The sequence below is a fragment of the Telmatherina bonti genome, assembly GCF_933228915.1.
Source record: "Telmatherina bonti genome assembly, chromosome: 13".
NCBI classification, from domain to species: Eukaryota; Metazoa; Chordata; class Actinopteri; order Atheriniformes; family Telmatherinidae; genus Telmatherina; species Telmatherina bonti.
The window spans coordinates 28031172-28054266 of NC_136611.1; the positions used below are offsets into that span (position 1 = coordinate 28031172).

At 37.7% G+C, this 23095-nt stretch overlaps 1 protein-coding gene across 1 annotated transcript; it reads left to right on the forward strand.

Moving 5' to 3' along the window:
• The first annotated feature begins 1303 nt into the window (after positions 1-1303).
• On the forward strand, positions 1304-21470 carry erlin2 (ER lipid raft associated 2). Its single transcript, XM_079250927.1, has 13 exons — positions 1304-1350; positions 2627-2734; positions 3366-3447; positions 6038-6084; positions 7057-7118; positions 7224-7349; positions 9314-9387; positions 11039-11097; positions 13588-13679; positions 13760-13849; positions 18902-18981; positions 19087-19240; positions 21420-21470. The coding sequence occupies exons 2-13, from the start codon at positions 2628-2630 to the stop codon at positions 21449-21451; spliced, it is 1005 nt and encodes a 334-aa protein (XP_079107053.1). The 5' UTR covers positions 1304-1350; position 2627; the 3' UTR covers positions 21452-21470.
• Positions 21471-23095: the final 1625 nt, after the last annotated feature.

Below are 23095 nucleotides of genomic sequence, written 5' to 3' on the forward strand. Positions count from 1 at the left end.
CATTCCATATGCTGATTGGTTTTTCACTGGGAGGATAAAGAAGGGGGTCCCGCAGTGCAATGCATTGAAGTTCTGTGCTGCCACAGTCCTGCAATTGTTAGGAGTTTCTCTGCTGCAACAAACCTGGCACACATCAGACCTAATTGGCAGACTTGTGCAGATCTTGACATTAAACTCTGCACAGGTCTGCTGATTAGCCATTGATTTGAATCAGGTGTGATGCAGTCGGGAAACTCTTAACATTTGTAGGAGTGTGGCACTCGAGGACTAGAGCTGCCTACCCCTGCTGTACAGTATTTTGTCTCCCTCATGAAGAATTCATGCATACATAGGGCAAAATTGTTGACTCTTTATCTGCCATGTAACTAGTTCGAACATATCACCAATGTTTTTGTATAGTTTTGTGCAATTTCTATGATAAACCCACTGAAGCTGCAAGCACAAATTGTGACCATCAAAGGAAGATGAATATGACAGAAAGATTGTTATAGTATGTGTCTATTAAAAAAAAAAAAAGTATATATATATATATATATATATATATATATATATATATATATATATATTTTAACTTGGTTATCACAAATATCCTAAAGTTTTGGATCAGTGCTTTATTATTGCAGTAGACATGCAGTTGTAGTTCCACACACTGACCACCAATGACACAAATGCAATGTGTGGCGTTGCAACTGTTTTTATATACATTTAAGTAATAAAAACTTAAGTATATATTTTGTGTAGTATATGTATTATTCTTTTCAAGTACAGTGAATTATTGTGAGCCTAATTTTAAGAAATTTATCGGAATTTTAATTGACAAATCGCTACCGTGAACGTGGTTGTAGTAACCAGGTGTGGCCACAAGATGGTAGTAAGATGGTAGTAAACCAATTTCAAGCCGGTGCGGAAAAATGACTCTTTGTAAAAACACAATACATTTTGTAAGGAAGCAACAAACATCTGTCTTTTATCACAATTAAGGCTACAGATAAATTGTATCATCAACTGTTTTAAGGAAAAACAAAATACCTTATCATACAAGTTATTCCAAATTAGTTATTGCTTTTCTGTTAATCATTTGTGAATTTATCTGCTTGTAAACCTGTGCAGAGTGAAACTGCTTGGAGGACTGTGTGTGTTGTAACTCGATTGATCAGATTGTTTTTTATTTATAAATACAGCAGTAAAAGGAAAAGAAGAAAAGCTCGAATTGCTATTTTACTTTTCCACTTTGTCCACCAGAGGGCGATAGTGAAACACTGCATGTACAGACGGCTACTGTAAGAAAACAGAAGAAGAAGAAGCTGTTTCTTTTATGTAGGTGAACGTGTAGCCGTATAACAAATACAGGTAAGAACAGACGAGTAGAGTGGACTGTTGTGTCTTTATATCCAAAATACATGCTTTGCATTGATTAATGTGACGATTACTCGTTAAAAAGATACGATCTGAAGCTGCTTTGACGACCTACAACGTACGCAAAAAGTCCAACTAAATGTGGCTGAATTTTGTGGTGAGGTTGAGACATTAATGATCATGATTTTTAAACAAGCTTGACGCTTGGAATAGACCTGTGTTTGATAAATGCATGCAACATACATGATGAAAATAACATCCTGCTAGTAACATTAGCCCTTAAGCCAAATAATCCGAACTCTGTTCAAATATTCGGTTATTTGGTTTTATGTCCTTGAATTCAGTCACACATATCATATTATCACGATTTTGAGATGTTCTTGTTTGTCTTGGTTTTATAATTTCACCAACTATTAGGTTTCAGCTTGTTACTTTATTATTAGTTCATTTTAATCTGTGGTTTCCTTTCATTCTTGAACTGCTGAGACGTCCAGTCATTTTCCAGAGTTTTCATGTCTCTCATTTAATATTAACATTTTAAAAAATGTTCATTTCTTTTCTTCTCTACATTCAGAACATACCCTTCTTGAATTTGACTATTTTTGTTCATCTCAGTAGAAAGCTGTGCACCAGGGAAATATATCCAACTGGTTATACAAACCAGATGCTGTAGAGCTGTGTCATACCACTAACAGACCCAAACCACAAAACTAAACATGTATATTGGAAAAAAAAAATCTGTTTAATAGGTCCAGTAGGACCATTTAAGAACATTGCTGAATAAAAACTTGTGTAACTCCAAAGTTGAGCCATAAGGTTCGCCAGATTGTCTCAGCAAATCCTTAATAATCAAAGCTAAAGCAGCTCGACACCTCAAGCTTGCATAACAGCAAACATTTGTTGCTTAGTTTTTTTTTTTTGTTTTTTTTTTATATATTGATGCATATATTTATGTTTGGAAAAAATGCAGATAAATGTTGCCTTCACATTCTTTTTGAATCACCATGGAAGTTATATTTCTGAACCTTAGCCCCAATCCTGTTTTAGTGTGACAAGGTCATAGTCCCATCTGATGCCTGGATAAGCCTGAGCTGAGAGGAGATAAACCAGTGAGCAAGAAGCCAGCTCCAGCGCTTTACTGCTGCACTACTCAGGCTACTGAGAGTTGACTGCCTAAACAGACATCTTTACTGTCACATGTAGCTGGGAGAGTGTCTCAAGACTTCATCTGCTTCTTTTCACATGCTGTCCTTTACTCTCTGCTTGCCAGGATGGCACAGTGGGGTGCCATATTCTCTGTAATTGCTGCCCTTGGAGGAGCAGCGCTCTTGGCATCTGTGCACAAGATTGATGAAGGACACACTGGTGTGTACTACAGGTGAGCCTGTAGGATGCATTGCTTTTCATTTTGTACTTGTATGTTATAAGGGTGACTGAGTCTATGAAGAATTTAGTACCGTCTTTAAAGGTTTCTGATCTAAGCATTTTATCAATATCACACTGAGCGCTGTAATTATCTGGAAACTAAGATTGTTCCCAGCTGTGTCTTAGGTGTGTGTGACTTGTACAGGCAGGCCATGTTTTTCGAGCAAACTTACTTAAATCTTTTTTTTTTTTCTACTCTAGTAAAGTTATGTAAACATGTCACATTCTCATTGTTATGCTGTTATTCTTAGAAGTAAATATTCTTTCTGAAGAAATTAGTCAGTAAAAAGTCTTATCCCTTTCCAATCTGGATGATAAAGACCATGGAAAAAGCCCAGAGTGGGGGAGCAACAGCAGCATAAAGAATAAATAAAGCAGTGAACAGTTTCTGTAAACTGATTATGCATAAAGCCCGAAACAAGTCTTTACAAATAATTCTTCTGCTGCCCTGATTCAGGATTCAGAGTTTTGCTCTGAATCATCGGCTCACTTTTATAACAAACCACATTTTTTCTGCATTTGTCCTTGTGCGTACGTGTGTGTGCATGTGTTTGTGTTTGTGTGTGTGTTTCTGTGTGACACAGGGGTGGGGCCCTCCTAACTACCACCAGTGGACCTGGTTTTCATCTAATGCTTCCTTTCATCACCACCTACAAGTCTGTTCAGGTGCGTTGGCTGAAGTCAGACTCCAGTTTTGTTCCACTTGTCTTTGCTTAAGTAGTGTTTAATTCAGGTCCTGCTACAACATTTTACTGTCAACAACGTGACTAGGTTCATTCCAAAATTAGCTTTTGTTTCACTTAAGGCCTTCCAAGATGGACTGAATTTAAAGTATGAACATGACATGGATGCAGAGTTTTCATTCTTTTCCTTGGAATATATTTGTCCTTCAGGACACACCCCATTTTGCACTGGTCGGTAGAGGATTTTTGTCTGAAAGTAAAATCTTTTTTGTGTGACTAAATGCTGCCATAACTTTATAAGAGGATTATTTTAGTAACAGTGCATAACTTTCCAACCTTAAAACACTTCTTCTGACTCATTCTAATGATACACTGACATTTTTTATGCACACTGGAGTTATTTTTCCATGAAGCAGTCTGAGTTTGAGAAAACCTTTTTTCTTTTTTTCTTTTTTTTTTATGTTACTGCTACTTTTCACTTCACAACATAGCAACACATGCTAGAAACTGCATATCAACACACTGGCTGATTTACCAGTGAAATGCAAGAGGACAGGATTGGAGGAAAAGAGAAAAAAGACAGAGAGAGATGGAGCAAGAGTTAGGATGAGAGTCAACTTCAACCTGCTAGTTGGAGAGAAGCCAGAGAAGAGAAAAGACGGATGCCAAGTAGACCTTCCTTTATTGCTGAAATTGGGTATCTTAATGTGAGGGAAAAAACAACTTATCTTGAGAATATCCAAACTTCAATTACGTGGAATAATCTGCCAGAGCAGCAAGAAATTTTAAAATTAATTAAAATAAAAAAACTAACTTGTTCTTTTTGCAATGTTGTTTCTTCCCCATGTTGAGAGAAAATATGTTAAAACAAAATTAATCGATATTCATGAAGTGCTATTGAATTTTCTTTTTTTTTTTTTTTAACCGGAAAAAGCAGGAAATGCATTTACATTAAATTAAATCCATTTAATTTATATACAACACAATTCAAAGCACCTCACATTGAATCCATTGTGATAATTCCTTCACTCTGCTGGAGGCGGTAAGCTGCATGCCTCTGAGCTGACGGACAGAAATCGAACCATCAGTGACCTCTCTGACCATTAGCAAACATACCTGAAAGGAGACGGAGTGTGTGAAGTTTCATGAATGGGGTGAAATGGGAGTCGAACCATTAAATATTTAACATCTTTTCACTCAAAGTGAGAAAGAAACAACACTGGAAGAAGCATAAACAGGTTAGTTTTAAGTAGATTTTCTTTTTCATGTGATAAATAACCTGATATGAATGTTTCTCTCTCGAAGCTTCAATATTTTTTTCTTATTTCAGGACAGGTTCTCTTTCTGCTCTGGCAGATTATTTCCACTGCTAACAAACTGGATTTTCCCAAGTTAGATGTTTGTTTTTTTCCTATATAATGATGGTGAATTTTTGCAGTGTGTGAAGTGGTATTGGGAGGTATTGGAATAAGTCTTACGGTTCATTCATATCACTTTGTCGTCTGAACTTGGAGTGGAGAAAACACATAAACAAGGAAGATTAGGTGTCTTTTCCCCTAATCGTTCCCAGTTCATCATGTTTTAAGAACATAGCGGTATTTTCGTCTAACACACCCAGTAAGGTGACTTCATCATACCAAACCATCTGCGAAGTTCTTCCTGTGAAAAAGCAAAACCATACAAAGTCACGGTGGAAAACATCTGTTAATCTGCAGCGCGAACCACCAGCGTGGAGCTGCTCGGTGAGATCAAAACATTCACATGAAAAGCATTTGGTTTGCTTGTCGGCTTCTCTTCCACTGAAAAAATGCTCTTCAAGGAACTTATTACCTACTTGTTACTTTATTACCTCTTTAGTTAGTTACGTATCAAATACTTTGTACTTTTTCACAGGCCAAATTTATATTTTTTCTTAAATCTATGCACTTATAATTGAAATTCCTTCTTTTGGGGTTGTTTTAGAATAAACTTAGTTCGGATGTGACATAGTTTAAACAGAAGACATCGGATGGGGCTCAAATACTTCACATGATTATGTTCATGTTTTGTTTTTTTTTTATTTGTCTGCACATTTCCAAGTATTTATTTAGTACTAGTATTAGGATAACTGTGGCTGAGGTTTGTGAGGAAAGTTTTGAGGTGAAATGAAGATGTTGTTCCACTCTGACAAAGAGGCCTGTGAGAAAGTGGAGTTTAACTGTCTAGGCATAAATAAACAGCAGTCCAATGCCGCTTTGCTGTTCCAAGAAGGGAAATGGAAACTATTCAGCTTTTGGCCCAAACAGTGATTTTAAACATCAACTTAAGCTTGTGTTGACACATTTTGTTGTAGAGGTGTTGGCTCTGTGTAATGTGGTGTTGTGATGTGATTTAGACACCGATGAGCTCATCTGGCGCTGTTTATCCTGCGTGCACCTCTGCAATCCATCTGTCTTTAGTCAGGCTGGATTTCCTACAGCGCGGACGATTTCACCACTGTTGTGTCCTCTGTTTAGCTGTGGTCTCAGGAACGTAAGAAGGAAATGCTAAATGTTAAACACACTGAACGTGCTTGTTCTGTTAATATGTTGCAGACGACGCTGCAGACAGATGAGGTGAAGAATGTACCATGTGGAACAAGGTGGGTTTGCGGTTTTAACTTGGGAAAAGTAGAGTTGCATGTGGTGTGGATTGTGCTGCATTTAACTCATTGGCTGCCAGGTATCGATGTAGCAGAGAGCCCTGTGCATGTTGGAGCATTTAGGCTAATCTGTCGGGATGCAGGTGTGTGTGTTGGGGTGTCTTTGGGGGTGTGCACCCGGAGCGCATTCACAACATGTTGGGTACACACTCAGGGGGCATTTTGGAGGCGTTTGGACGCGCTCCCGGCCAGGTGGCTTTCCATATACAAATACACAGAAGACATCTTTGGCGGCCAGTGAGTTAATGTTCATAATGGGGCTCACATGACAATTATGGTCAAGTATTACGCCAAAACATCATCACTCAAACTAAACTTCTTTGGATCCATGCAGGTTTTTGCTTTAAGTAGGACTAAGAGGTCTGAACACCAGTTCACACCAGTTTTAAAATCTTTCCCCTGGCTTCCAGTCAGTCACAGGATAGATTTCAAAACCTGCTGATTGTTTACAAATCCCAGAATGGTTCAGGACCGGAATCCATGTGTGATATGTTCAGAGAATATAAACCAAGCAGAGCTCTTCGATCCAAAGACTCGGGTCAACTAGTCCAGACCAGAGTCCAGACTAAACATGGAGAAGCAGCATTAAGTTGTTACGCTGCAAACAAGTGGAATAATCTGACAGTGGAGATTAAACTTTCACAAAATGTAGAAACTTTTAAATGCAGGTTAAAAACATTGCATGACATCTGCACAGTAACTTGTACTTAATTCTGCTTTTAATTATTTTTAATAAAATGTATAATTTTATTGTGATTTTGTTAGTTGTATTTTCTTTTGTTCCTTTTTTCTGTAAGGCTTCTAACGTTTCATGTAAAGCACTTTGAATTGTCTTGTACATGAAAGGTGCTATACAAATAAGATAGCCTTGCCTTAGTTCAATCTGACATGATGTTTTATCTTTTCTTTCAGTGGAGGAGTGATGATTTACTTTGACCGCATAGAAGTGGTGAACTACCTCATTCCTACAGCAGGTAAACAACATATAAACCCTGAAAAGAAAAGCTAACGAAGCTCTGGATTCTGTAGCAGTATGCAAACCCAGAATCCTTCCTGTCTTTATTTGTTGTTGTTTGCAGTATACGACATAGTGAGGAACTTCACAGCAGACTATGACAAAGCGTTGATATTCAACAAAGTGCACCATGAACTCAACCAGTTTTGCAGCGTTCACTCACTGCAGGAGGTCTACATCGGCCTGTTTGGTGAGTAAGATGTGCTGCAAACACAAAACAAACGAAGAGCTGTCAGATGTTCCCTCTTTTTCCTGATTTCTTCTTTTTAACGTGCGCAATCAAGTGCTCACAACATCTTTAATTTCCAGTTTGTTTCATTCCACACCGGACAAAGCAGTCCTCACAAATTTATCCCGACCAAGGGACAGTGGCTTTGGCTGCATGTATATTCATTTAGAATGAATTAGTCAGTGTCAAATAACTCTGAATTATGGTATTCTCCTTCGGGATTACATGGAAATAGTAATTCTGAGCTGAGGTTTGCAGAAAATATAAGATTAGGTCGGGTTGGGGGGGGGGCGTGTACTGCAGAACGGAGACTGCGTTGAAACGTGCGTCACTGCAGCGGAACAAGGTGGCGAGCGTGTGCAGATTGACTGGAATTAACTTAAAATGAAACGAACATTTACATAATAGAGGAGTTCATCTGTTTGCATTTAAAATGGGAATAAAGCTGCCACTTACCTCGGAACTGTGTCTAATTCAGGTTTGTCATTTTTATTCAGACGTCGGTGCTTACATGGTGATTTTTTTTTTTTTATGTCTTTAAAGTGGATTTTTATTTGGAATGAAAGAGGACTTAGTCATGTAAACGTGGCCTGTGTGGAGCACAGCAGCGGGAACAGCTGTAAAATGCTTCTGCTCTGTCAAACTGTGAAAATGAAATAAAGTTTTCAGCACCGTGTAAAACTATTTTGTTTTATAAATTCATGTCTACCAGCTTTCATTCACACCAAATAGCCGCCTCGACTCGGTACAGTTGGGGACTCAGAGTAATTGGCGGATTCAGGTCCGAGTTTGCTACCACACCTCACTTACTTAAATAAACATGACCGTTTGATAAACGTTTTCCCTACGCCTGCAGGGGTGGGACTCCATAAAGAATTACTGAAGGAGGCGACAAGACAAATAATGAAGAAAAACTGCGTCATCTATTGGTTAATGCAGGGTGACTGTTTCCCACACATCGGAGCAAAACGAGCGGCATCAAATCCTGGTAGTCCTGTCAAATAGTCAAAAATGCGGTCCTGGTTGGACTCTTTGGATCAGGTCATTTGTTCGTGTTTTTCCTTTTTTTTTGTCTAGAAAGCCAATGATAAAACTTTTCTGCAACCAAAGAACATTAGAAACTTCATAAATACCTTTTATAAAAAAAAATATATATATATAAAATAAAATGTATAGATACATAAAATATGTATGTATATATATATATATGTATGTATATATATATAATCTCTCTCTCTCTAAACACACATATATATATAAAATAAAATGTATAGATACATAAAATATGTATGTATCTATATATATATAATATGTCTCAATCTCTCTCTCTAAACACACATATATATATATATATATATATATATATATATATATATGAATGTGACGTTTTCTTTTTCTTGGTTCTTACAATATGTTTTACATATTGTATATGAATGTATATGAAATGATTCTGTACATATACATTATACATATTTTATACGTGTGATTCAGTGGGCCTTTTCACAGACGACCTTCCTGCTGGGACTTTATGTGGCTTGTGTGAACATATAGAGGCTTTATAGGAGGTTGTAGTTTATCCATCTAATGTTCCTCTGAAATCGGGTTATAACAAAAAAAATAGGCTTTAAATGTGAGGGAGAGTTGAGCTCACGCAGGACATAATGGTGTTATCACTACTCTGTTAATTCTGTGTGGCTGACTTGATGTGTGAAAGTACACACTGATGTGGAGCGGAGTCCTCTTTGTTTGGAAAGTGTGAATTACCAGGAAGGAACATTTGAGGGTCAACAAAGATGTCTTTTATCAAATAAATACGGTGCAAAAGTCTCCTCAAAAATGGGAATAAATTATGCCTTAACCCTTATCTCATTGCACCGATGGTTTTCACGGGCTCACCGACTCTCTTCTCATGTGTTTAACCACAGACCAAATCGATGAAAACCTAAAGCTGACTCTGCAAGAGGATCTCACATCCATGGCGCCTGGGTTGATCATACAGGTACTACAAGACCACCAGTTCAGGCTAGGCAGCAGCAGGGCTAAGTTCTGCCGAGGGTTATTTCTTGCTTATTTAACCTGTTCAAACAGCATGGTGCAAACGTGCATGAACTTGTTGTCTTAATGAGTTTTTTTTATGAAAGTTGAAATGCTAAATACTTTCCCTGATCCAGCTCTGATTTCTCTGAGACAAAACACAGATATGCTGGTTTGACATCTCTCATGTGAACCACCACCAAGAAAGTAACAGCAGTGTTTAAAGGTTTTGAGCCGCCTTTGTCCTTCCTAATCTTTTAAAGTGATATTGAGCAGCAGTTTCCCCCTCTCTCTGAAGGTATTTAAAGTTTTCTTCGGACATTTGCTGCTTTTTTCACTCATTTTCAGTCCAGTGCTGGAAGCATCGTGTTTATTTTTATTTGTTTGGAAGGCCACTGACACATATGGTTCATTCCGGCACTGAAAAGGACACTTAACTAAAAGGAAGACCCATGGTTGTCAACACATAACAGCCAACATAGCAAAGAACCAGCTTTAGATCTTCTCTTTAGTCTATCTGACCTGCAGTCAAAATCCCCGGCAACTTCGTGTGTGGGGAAAGTCCAGTGCCAGACATCTTAAAAGTGCAGTGATGCTGCTAATTTCACTATTAGCTGAAATAATTTGCCACAAGCGGTGTGAATCAGTGCAGAGTGAGAAATGAGCAGATGTTACTAATCAGGAGCCTGTAGCTCCAGAAGAACTCCCGTACAGCTTTACAGACACAGCCGATGGATAAAAGTATGATTCTGATTACCTGTTCAGGTAGAAGATTTAAGATGCATCATCATGAAAGATTCACTGCTGAGTTTGTTTCAGTAAATCAAGTCCTGTGTGAGAGTCAGTAACACTTCACTCTGCAGTTCCCCCGCATGGCGGAGCAGCTAGTCTGTGTGTGTTCTGGCTTTCAGAATCGACGTTATGTTCCAACATAATTCTGTAGAAAAATGAAATGAGGACTAAAACATTTTGCTGCATCAGATGTTTGCTCTGCTTTCGTGTTTACTTGCCAGTGTTATAAAAAGTTAAGGGGTAGTTCTGTACCGTATCTTTCCTCCTTTGTTAGCTTGATGTTATTTTTTCATGTGAGGGAAACATTTCACTAAACACCAGTACAGAACCAGTGTGGCAGAGCTAGTAGTTGTCTAACGAAACCCGATTTGTTAGCATTTCACATTCCTTTGATATTTTCACCCTGTCAAGCTTCTGAAGCAATCATTATAACACAAGTCATTTCCTTTGGAGAGTTGATGATTGGGCAACATTATGACTTTTTAAAGAGGTCTGAAGTGGTTTTTCTCCTGTATTGAATTCCCTTTGTCTTCACAGATGTACTCATCTCATGTGTGAGTCTGCGTTCCTTACTGGGCTTTAAAGGCCTGATTTGCATTGCCTGTAAATCTTAAGCATCTGTTATGACTCCGTCTCACAGTTCAGAAGATCAGATTTAGCTCCTGGGCGTGTTTCCAGATGTCCTCTTTTAGTTTTTTAAAACTAAGATTGTTCCCAGCTGTGTGCTTAAAATGTCTTTTTATAGTCATTTTTCTTGTTGCATCCATGCTGTTTATCTCTTAAAAGTGCCTTCCTCTCTCTCTCTCTCTCTCTCTGGTTTACAGGCAGTGCGTGTCACAAAACCAAATATCCCGGAGAGCATTCGCAGGAATTACGAGCTTATGTGAGTTTTCTTTTTCCCAAAAAGAGATGTTCACCTATCTTTCCCTTCAAACTCTCCCATGCCTTTATTTTATTTGATCTGCTTCCAACTGCGTGCCCACATTTCCTGCTGTGTCCTGTAGTTATCAAAGACTGCTGGTTTACATCATTATGTGCTCGGTTATAGCAACAGCTAAGTAGGCACGCTCAAGTAAAGTATTTTCAGCATGCAAAGCACAGAGCTTCGTAAACACAGCAAATGATATTTAGACTGATAGGAAGGATGCATGCATGTTCATTGAGAAACAAAACAGGTTCTTCGCAGGTACAAAATTGCATATTCTTTATAACCAGCACCCAAAGCGAAAGAAGACGTGCCGGCTCTTTCATTCCTTTTGCCATCTGTAATTTAAATGCTTGTGACGATTCTTCGTGTGAGGTGTTACATGTGTTGTTTTTACATTTTAACCCGTTTTATTGTTCTGCTATTGCACTTTGGCACTGATGGTGGAACTGCTGCACTCCTGGGTGGATTCTTTAGCTGCTGATTTTCTTTCCTGTACATGGACCAATCTAAGTGCAATGTGTGAATAATGGCCTGTCTTTTTCTGTAACTCATGTCTGCAAATCAAATAGTCCCTCGGAGATAAAGCGAGTGTTCTGAGTCTGAATCTCATAAAGAAACATAATTTCAACCATAAACTGAGATCAATAAGTCATATTTTAATGTTGCAGTTTGATCAGCAGGAATTAATCACCGTAGCTCAAAGTTGTGATCGGAGAGGCTCGCAGCGAATTTCCAATCCCAAAATTCCCATCATGTTCTGAGGTAGTCATGGAGGAGGAGCTGCTGTGTGAGGGGCTACAGTCAGGGATAGCTGAAGCGATAATGTGCCAGGGGACACGAGGTCCTGGGAAGACAGAGAAAGGAAAACAGATCAGTCTTTTAGCTGAAACAGCTAACTTTTATCTGTCACTATTTTCTTTTACTACTGAGCCAGTTTCCGAAAAGAAAGATATGTAAGCAACACTCATCTTCACTGGGTGAAAAGAGTTTATGGAAAAAAACAAATTCTCAAAAAAGCAGGCGAGAGCAGGTTAAATCAGCTGAAACGACTGCAGAGATTAGCTGGAGCCTCATTGTGATGATCAGTTTGACAATTTAGACATAAAATCTGTCCAAAAATCTTGTTTTTAATTCAAAACTCTTCCATCATTTGTCCTCTTTTCATTCTGGCAGTTGTTCTGTCTGTCATCTCATCTTGTGGTTAGAAAGGGTTCAGTCATATATGCAGACGTTGGTGGATATTAATCCTACATATGATCATGCTTATGGTTTTACTTGCTAATAACTGAGACTAAACAGGTTTAAATCAGTCTTAAGCCTGTTTAACAGTGTGGATGTTGGTGCAGCTTACCCTGCATGATGGATGATATTTATTGTCATTTTAATCAGGATCATTGCTGTTACAATGTCTGTTGGATTAGGTTTCATGTTGTTCCTCTTAGCTACTTAGCTACTGTTTTCTTTTAAGCGGGATCTGCAAGGAAATGAATAGACATCCGAGCCTTACTGGTATGTTTTTTTTATTTTTTTGTTCTTCCACTGAGGTTGAAGGTGAATTCCCAGTTTATGTTTGCTTATTTAGTGTTTAAGTCCATGTTTCCAAAAACCTTCTTCAGAGCCTGGCTGTGTCTCATCGTGAAAGAAAACCAGTGTCTGGGGAAATGCTTTCTTTTACTTTCACTTCCCCCCAGTTCAGACTTTCAGGCGTTTCAGACCCACTTTCATGGGCTTTGTGACACTAAAGCTGTTGGCAGAGGTCAGATACTCAAACAGCAGGAGTGATCTGTAAGGACTGAGGGGTCGTCCACACACGGCGCAGCATTGCAGTCAAACCCCAAAAGTATTTTGGCATTCTAGCCTTTCATCCACATGAAACCAGGGATCACGTCCATGAAACTGATCGTGTCTGAAACCAGGTACCAAGGTGGGTTGGTTTGAAACTTCCACCATCCAGGTTTCCTTCAGGACAGCATAACCGCACAACTGGAGGAAATGGCGTCAATGTGGCGAACACCACCAGTACTGGTGTCGGTGACCAGCTGTGTTGCTGTGCTGCTCCAGACCATCCTGACTTGTTTACAGCTTTTGCACCAAGACGCTGTTACAACAGAGTGTTGCACGCTGTACCATCAGCAGCGGGAGCAAGCAGATATGGAGAACAGCGTATGTTACATGACTGTTGTATGAACGTTCACCAACACGCAGCGAGCCCTTATCTGCACACACACTGCGTTGTTCTATCTTTGGAGTGATACTCTTCAATCATCATATCACCTCCCACAGCCTTTTAGGATGTACTACGGTGGTTTTGTGGGGATGTTGAAGCCTTTCTCATAGTTTTCACCACCATTTTGACATCTGAACCAGCTTTGGCGCCGCGTGGACGTAGCCTGAGTTTACACTGGGGAGTGGACAACAAGTCAATGTAAATGTATGTGTTTGCAGGGAGAGTGAGAAGACGAAGCTGCTGATCTCCCAACAAACACAGAAGGTGGTGGAGAAGGAGGCAGAGACGGAGAGAATAAAAGCTGTGATCGGTAAAGAAAAGTGCACAAAGAAATAAATCATTTTAATAATGACATGCCCAGAGTGCATTCTGGTGGGTTTTTTTCCACAGAGGCTGAGAAGGTGGCCCAAGTCGCTGAAATTAAGTTTGGACAGAAGGTCATGGAAAAGGAAACAGAAAAGAAGATTTCTGAAATTGAAGGTTAGTGATGGAGGAACAGAAGTGTCAGAGCTTCACATCAGGCAGGTAACCCTGTCCGGAAGTAAAACAAAAAACAAAACCTTAATAATTTCATCTGTGTGTGCTTTAAATCTGCAACCCTAACCCCAAAAGAGTAAGGATGGGGTGTAAAATGTATAATCAAATCAAAATGCAGATCATAAAAACACATATTTTAAATAATTATTAGCTCATTTTAAATCTGATGGCAGCAACATGTTAAAAAAAAAAAAAAAAAGCTGGAAGAGGATGTTTGTCAAGTGGAGCATCATCGCTTTCTAGCCGCTCAGCAGTCCTGGACCTTCATTACCAGATTTTCCATTTTTATGATGCTCCAAATGTTTTCTGCTGGTAAAATATCTGAACTGCAGGCAGACCAGTTCAGCAACCAGAATCCTCACCTGGACAGCCACTGTGTTGTAAAGGCTGCATGTGGTTTAGTATTGTCTTAGTGACATTGTTGAGTTCAGTTTTTATTTACTTTTCACACACTGTACAATCTATTACAGAATTGTGATGGTAATTTCAGCATAAACCCAGTCATAGCAGTCATCATATAACAATGTGGTCCCCTTGTCTGTTTTAGTTGTGTCATATACAGTCATCAGATACTAAAAAACATTTTAATGTTTGAGTCACATGGCTTAAAAAGACTCTGAATGCTACGGATGAAGAAAAGAGTATCTAATAACACCAACAAATCTTATTTGGTCCTTATTACCTTCTAATAAAATGTAAAAATCACATGAAATGTTTAATCATTTAATGAAAATCCTTCAAATTTATCACCTATTAGCACCTAACTGTGCCCACCTTTACATAATAATGTTATGATCATCTAGAATATTAAAGCATGACAGTTAGAGTGGTTTACAAAAGTATGCACACACCTTTGTCATTTTTCTCTAACTCATTGCCTTAAAGCAGAGGCGGACAGTTCTGGTCCTGCAAGAACATGTACTTCAGGTTTTAGACGGTTTCCTGCTGCAACACTTTTGATTCAAGTGAGATGGTCTCCAAGAGGAAATATCCATTACTTTGAATCAGGTTTGTTGGATTCAGGAAACATTTAAAGCCTACAGGAAACTCGAGGACCGGAGTTGCTGATATCTGCCTTAAAACTCAGGATTAGAATAGATCCTTGGAGGGAGGGACTCACAGCACGACGCAAGAAATGGCAAAAACTAAATTATATTTACAGAAAGAGAGAAGCAGAAAAAAAGAAAAAACAAAATATTGTGCATAACTACATCCCTCTTGTTGTTTCATTGTAGAGCTTCCTCTTTATAATTGAACACCTGCAAGTCTCTTCGGCCGTGTCTGGAGGAGCTCGGTTTATCTAGCCGCTGGGATGTTTTCCATTCCCTCCATTTTTTTTAAAGCACAGCTGCCCCAGCCCTTTCAGTTTCACTGGTCCACAGCTGTCTTCATCTCCTCCCACAGATTCTCAGCTGGATTGAGGGCTTGGCTTTGAAGAAGCCATTACGCCTCTTAAACCACTGAATGCTGCTTGAGTGATTTGTTTAGTCTCTACAGATGGATCTACAAAAAATAGTCTAAATTACTGTTACAACACAAGAGAGCATAGTTGGGAACGATTATGAAGAGAAAAATAAAGATAAATTAAAGTAGTGTGTGCATATGTATTCAGCCACTTCTCTATGAAGCCCCTAAATAGGATCTACTAATTAAAGTACCATAATTGTTTGATGATTTCAGAATAGGAAACAGGCCCATTCTGGGGAACTGTGGCATGAGGGAGATGGGTACTTTTGCAAGAAGCATCTTGTTGAGGGGTGGAAATGTTTAAAAAGGCCGCTGTTGCATAAACGGCACAGACTCTGTTGCATGAACATCAGACTGCTTCTGTGTGTTCCCTCTAACATTATCAGCGCTGTTTTTACAGCTCACTCTGCACTCAGGTTCAATATGAAGCCGAATCAAAGTCATATTTGTTTCACTGTGGAGTCCAGAGAGCACGGCTGTGTCCGGATGGCTTCACTATTCCTTTATTCCTCGTTTACTACATGAGGCAGCACTATACAGCACACAGTGAACTTCACTCATTCTCTTGACAATTCGGACCCGAAGCACTTACTTTCTCCTCATCGCAGATCACATGACTACCAGCTGTTACCACGGCAACCATGGCATGCATGAGGAAGTCGTTCCAAAACGAATCCAAACTAGAGTGAAAATATTTTATTTCCTTATATTGCGTTATTTTATTCTATTCAATAAAACCAGTAAAAATGATTGGTTTATAGTTTGCTTTTTATCTGCTTTGATGGTTTTGTCACTTGCGCCATTTTGATTCCTGCCTAAAAAGCATTGTGGTCAATGTCGACCAATTTAGTGACCATCGATTCTCCTTTTTCTGTCTGGACATTCGGGCAGAGTGTGGACATTAGGACACAGCCCAGGTCTGTTACAGCCATACGATTTCCCTCTTACCCATAATGCATTTGGACATAAACAAAAATGGCAAATTGCAAATGAAAGCATTTTTATGACGTTTTATAAATTAGGATATCTTGTGGTTTTTTTTTAGTTTTTTTTATTTATTTTAGATCTATGTAATTATTAATGTAAAAGGACACACAAGTCTTGAGTTCTGATGATTTTACAATTTTTGTGTCATTGACTCAATTTAAATATAATTGAAGGAAGAGTTACATTTTTTTGTATACATATGTACATATACAAAAAATTGAGTCAATGTACATATATAGTCTATATACACACATATACATATACATACACACATACATATATATATATATATATATATATATATATATATGTATATATATATATATGTATATATATATATATATATATATATATATGTGTATATATATATATATATATATATATATATATGTGTATATATATATATATATATATATATATATATATGTGTATATATATATATATATATATATATGTGTGTATATATATATATATATATATATATGTGTGTATATATATATATATATATATATATATGTGTGTATATATATATATATATATATATATGTGTGTATATATATATATATATATATATATATGTGTGTATATATATATATATATATATATATGTGTGTATATATATATATATATATATATATGTGTGTATATATATATATATATATATATATATGTGTGTATATATATATATATATATATATATGTGTGTATATATATATATATATATATATATATGTGTATATATATATATGTGTATGTATATATATATATGTGTATATATATATATATATATATATATACATATATATGTGTATACATTGTGAACACTGCCCTGAGAAACCGGATGATGAATGCCACTCAACTCCAGGCACGTTTAAGAGAGGTGAGAGGCACCCAAGTGTCACGTCAGACCATTCGAAACCGTTTCCATCAGCGTGGTCTGCGTGCTAGACGACCTGCACGGGTACCTGACCACACCACCAGGCACAGGCATCATCGTCTTACATGGGCCAGGGAGCATTTACGCTGGACGAGGAACCAGTGGGCCTCAGTGCTGTTCTCTGATGAAAGTCGATTCACACTGAGCAGAACTGATGGCCGGCAACCATGTTGGAGACGTCAAGGAGAGCACTATGCATCAGCCACTGTTGTCACCAGGCGAGCTTTTGGTGGTGGCGGTGTTAGTGTGGGCAGGGGTGTCCACTTGGTACAGAACTGCCCTACACTTTGTGAATGGTACAGTGACAAGCCCATACTACCTGAATAACATCATTAATCCAGTGATTGTGCCCCTACATGAACAGCACAGGCCTAATTTCATCTTCATGGACGACAATGCTCCTGCTCATCGAGGCCGCATCATCAGGGAACGGCTGTTGGAGACTGGTGTACCTCAAATGGAATGGCCTGCACTCTCTCCAGACCTGAATCCCATTGAAAACCTGTGGGATCAGCTGAGCCGTCGTGTAGAGGCTCGAAAACCTGCACCCCAGAACCTCAATGACCTGAGGGCTGCCCTTCAAGAAGAGTGGGATGCCATGCCGCAGCAGGCAATAAGTTGCCTTGTGAACAGCACGAGACGTCGTTGTCAAGCTGTAATTGATGCTCAAGGGCACATGACCAGATATTGAGACGTTCAAATTTTTTGTTGTGGTGTAACTACCATTGTTGTTACCTTTTGTGTTGAATGAATTTTTTGAGATGAGGAAATCAGTAGTGCATCCTTCTACTTAAATGTCTTACTTTTATGATATTATATCACTGTAGCATGAACATATTGCATTTTCCATAAATTTCACCTGAAAGCCAAATATCCCTAACTTTTTGTGAGTAGTGTATATATATATATATAGATATAGATATAGATATAGATATATATTGGCACCACACCACACACCCGGCGGTGCCATCACTGTCCGCAACTGGTTGGACTTGGGATTCCTCATCTGTGATTGGCTTAGCTGAAACTTTCTTACATGAACAGGCTGCTGATGAACATTAAGGCCAGATGCGGTTGTGTAGAACAGATTATCATTTGGAACCTGCCTGTAAAGGAGTCCTTGTAGTGGACATTTTGGAAGGTGTAGTGGTGTTTTTGTGGTCTAAACTGGTTCTGACCTGTGTTTTTGTCATTGTACTTGTATTGGTTAGGTAATAAACCTTTGCTATATACCACTTACTTTTATGTCTTGAATATTGCAGCCCTTTTCTCTTAGCAGAGTCGCGATTGTAATTTCATTTAAAGCCATGAATATTGGCTGCAAGACGCTTTGGTTGCACAGTGTTTTACAGCAGTGACCAGCTGTGTTTAATTACTTAATATAAAGCAAACATGAACACTAACAAACTCAGGATATGAACTAAAGCATTAAAGCTCACTCTCATGTAAAAAAACACAGTGGCTTTCTGAGTTAACAAAGTTGTTTATTTCTCAGCGGAATTGTTTGAGCACTTTGGAGCTAATGTTGAGGTCAGATGGTTATTTGTTGCCTTCAGCCCTTAGACCAGCTCTGACTCTTGACAGTGTTTATTTGTAATCGACAGACGATGCCTTCCTGGCCCGACAGAAGGCCAAAGCAGATGCAGAGTTCTACACGGCTCAGAGAACGGCAGAGGCCAACAAGGTAAAGAGACAACACAGTCAGTCATGCCATGCTGGTCTGGCCTAACGGGTACTGCAATGTCCAGAGTGTTCTTTTTTATTCTGACCTCTGTTCCTCCTCTTACAGCTGAAGTTAACTCCTCAATACCTGCAGCTCATGAAGTACAAAGCCATTGCAGCAAATAGCAAAATCTACTTTGGGAATGACATCCCTCAGATGTTTGTGGACTCCGGCTCTGCAGGAAACTCGATCAAGGCCTCCGCAGCCCTGGACATTGTTGGTGAGCAGGTCTTGGACCTGGATTAACAAAGAAATCAGGACAAGGGTGGAGGACTATTTTCTTGTGGGCAGGATGGAGCCTGGGATCAGGATTGGCGGTTTGGATCTTTGCGGCCCAGAAAAACTCTGCTGTTTAAGGCCTGTATTTCTCCAACACTTCTAAACCACTGCTGAAATCACACGGCTGAAGTCTGACCAGAATGTGAATTTCTCCATCGACACAGTAGACAAGCTGAGTTTCTACTGTCCTGAAGGAATCTCTCTCTTTAAATAAGTTGCTATAAACCGGCTTATACCCTAAATTAAAATCTATTTTGGCCTTGCTTTAAAATTATTCATCTTAATTAAGCTATTTGGTGGAAAGATCAGTCACCAGCAAAAAAAAAAAACAAGAAAAAAAACGACTACTTCACCTGTTTGGCCCCATGTTGAGCCAATCTTTTAAAATGTGTCATTACTGAACATATTCACTACATTTCATGTAGTGAATATGATGTCAGACATCGCTGGTCAAAAGCAGCCCTCTCACTTCCAGCACTCGCCAATGAAATGGCTGCTTTTACTAGCAAATGGCTGCAGCCATGAAACAGATTAAAGCAGCATCAGCTCAGTGGGTTGATCATAAAAACTGCCTCTTGATAACCTTTTCAATAGCCACCATCTGACTCTTTTCATATAAAAAAAAAAAAAAAGCCTATTAGATTGTTACGCAACACCCCTTAACTGGGCCGCTGAGAGGCTGAGCTTTGTTATACATCAAACAATTGAATCATTATACTCAGCTCAGAGGCTTTGGAATGCAGAAAGGAAATCTCCGTCTTTAGCTTGTTACTTCAAACAAAAATGAAAAATATTTTTGCCCATCGAGTATTAAGATGCATCTCGGCAGCTGCAATAGGTTTTGGGAGGTTTGCCTCAGTATATTTATTGGAGGAAACATCTAAAAGCAACAATTAAAACTTTATTTCTTAACATTCATGAAGGGTGTTGTGGATAAGTTTTGGGATAGTCTGTGTGTCCCAGTGTGTGGAGAAGCGTTGATGCTGAAACATGAGAAAAAGCCTGATGTTCACAGCAACAAACAGAGCCTGTGTAAGTATTGTTCTCCAACAAAGTGGCTTTGAGGCTTCACTCCATTCCCTGCAGTGAGATGTGGTTTAGCAGCTTCTGCCTCTGCTGCCTTAATCCCAGATGCTTCAGGTCAGAAACTGTTCAGCGGACAGGGTCATGTACCGGTCAGATTTATTAAATTAGCTGGGCAAAGAAAATTGATCAATCCAAGATGTTGTATTTGTTGCCATTTAAAATGACAACAGACACATTCAGAAAATGTATTTGTTGTCATTTTAAATGAGCTGCACGTTGAATCGGCTTCATAAAGCAGCAGCTGCTGTTCTGAGGACCAGCCGTGATTTCCTTCTGATCAGCTGTATTAATTTGGACCCTGAACGCATCAGTATGAATGTACTGTGTGGTAGCTGATCACTGTTCAGTGTCATGTCACTGCATTTTGTATGTTTTGCTTTTTGAACACAAAATTTGCTGGAAGTTCACTGAATCTGTGCCGCTGTGTGAAGCTGAACAACATTTTTATGTGTGTCAGTAGCACAAACATGCTGTATGAGGAAAAGCGTATCTGTTTTGTCAAAGATTTTTTTAAAATAATGGATCATGACAAAAAGATGATTTGTTCTGCATTTTTCATAACCAAAAATATCTGTTATTTTTGTTTGTTTTGTTTATTTTTTACTGTCCAGTTTTCGGCTTTTTTTTAATGAAATTGTTTTGTGAATCTCCAACATCTTCTACAAGCTGTTTGTTGAATTTTCTGTTTTTTTGGTTTTTTTGCAGCATGACATTGAGCTAAAGGATGACAAAAAATAGCTGAAACTTTGATATAAAAACTACTGAAGTGAGAAAATGGTATTGAAGGTGTTTTATTTTTTACTATCTCTGCAGTCATTTATCACAGCTGACAGAGAATTATTGAATAATAAGGACCAAAAAAAGGCCCACCCCTTATGTGTTTTTCTGCAAGTCACCGAAGGATGACTTATTTCCTGTTTTTGGTAGCTTTGCATCAGCAGCGAATTTTGCTGAATGCCTGTTCCAGTTGTAGACCAAATGACACATTTTTCAACCTCATTCAACATTAAAGCCGTGTTTTTGTGTTGTTACAGGCAGCATTCGCTCTCTGGAAACTTCCTTCTGAAGACTTGACTAAACAGAGATTCTTTTGCACTTACTTCACTGGTGAATGTACAGTCCAGATAGTCTTTTGACAATAAAGTACAGTTTTTTTGTGTGAAAAGTCTGTAGAATTGTGGTGTTTTTCTGCACTGATCAAATGATCTATTAGATGTTTATTTTATGATAAAGATAAAATTATATGAGATTCAAACAATAAAATCTACTGAACCTTATTTCTGATGTAGTATAATTAAATCTTTTCAATGTATTTAATAACACAACACATGCTGTTTCATTGAAGTACTGTGTAATATTCCCATCCCAACTACCACATGCACACACAAATACATTTATAATTTTCTTTGCAGTCAGACTTTTCTAATGGTATTGATCAGTAGTTTTCCAGACCTGATCGGTTAAAGTTTTTTGGGGGGGGGCATTAGTTCTAATTTATTAAATCTGTTTTAGAATATCAGAGAAACCAACAATAAAAAAAAGGAAAGAATAAAATATTAAAAGAAACAGGTCCATATTTAACAGAAAAAAGAAAACATTTGTCGCAATCAAAATTTGTTGACAATTCCTTTAAATAATTGTGGTCTAGAAAAAAAAAAAAAAAAAAGTAACATTTTTAATGCATACAGCCTTTAACTGTTTTTGTTTATATATTAAAGGAATGTTATAATTAATTTATCACAAATGTCTGTTAATATGAAAATTAAATATAACAATATAAAATAAAAACGCTACAATATGTTTCCATCCTGTATTTGTTCAGTACATTTTTTTAAATGATCATTTTACATGATTTCAACTCCAGTTGTTCTATTCATAAACTCCATGGATTTTTGGATAATAAAACTTTGAGTTTGTCCCTAACTTATTTCTTTGTTTGTTTTTATTAACATACATAATATTGACAAACCACCTTTGCATTTACTCTCTTTAAAAAAAAGACCTGGGTACTGGGTGGTACTTTGTTATAAATGATGCTACACATGAATTGCTTATTTTAAGGTCAACTAGATCTTTGAATTTAACTGCTTTCGTGTCTGCTTTCGTCGAACTTGTTCACAATTCCGATAGATTTTTTTTCAGCCATTACACATATCTGTTTTATAGGAATTTCCCCATACTGCCACATGTATGGGAGTATGAAATAACACTGTATGGCTGAATTAAGAAACTTGACAGAGGAAGTTTATGACTGTGTGTAATACTGTAATTGATTAATAACCTTTTATGTATGTATGTATTTATCACAAATTAGAGCAAGGTCCGTTGGTTTCTGCTGAAGCTCATCTCTGGGATGCATGTTGGGAGACCTCTTCATCATATATATATATATGTATATATATATATATATATATATATATATATATATATATGTATGTATATATATATATGTATGTATATATATATATATGTATGTATATATATATATGTATGTATATATATATATGTATGTATATATATATATATGTATGTATATATATATATGTATGTATATATATATATATGTATGTATATATATATATATATGTATGTATATATATATATATATATATATATATATGTATATATATATATATACACATATATATATATATATGTACACATAGATATATATATTTAGGACTGAGTTGAGACCCGAGGGCTGAGTTAA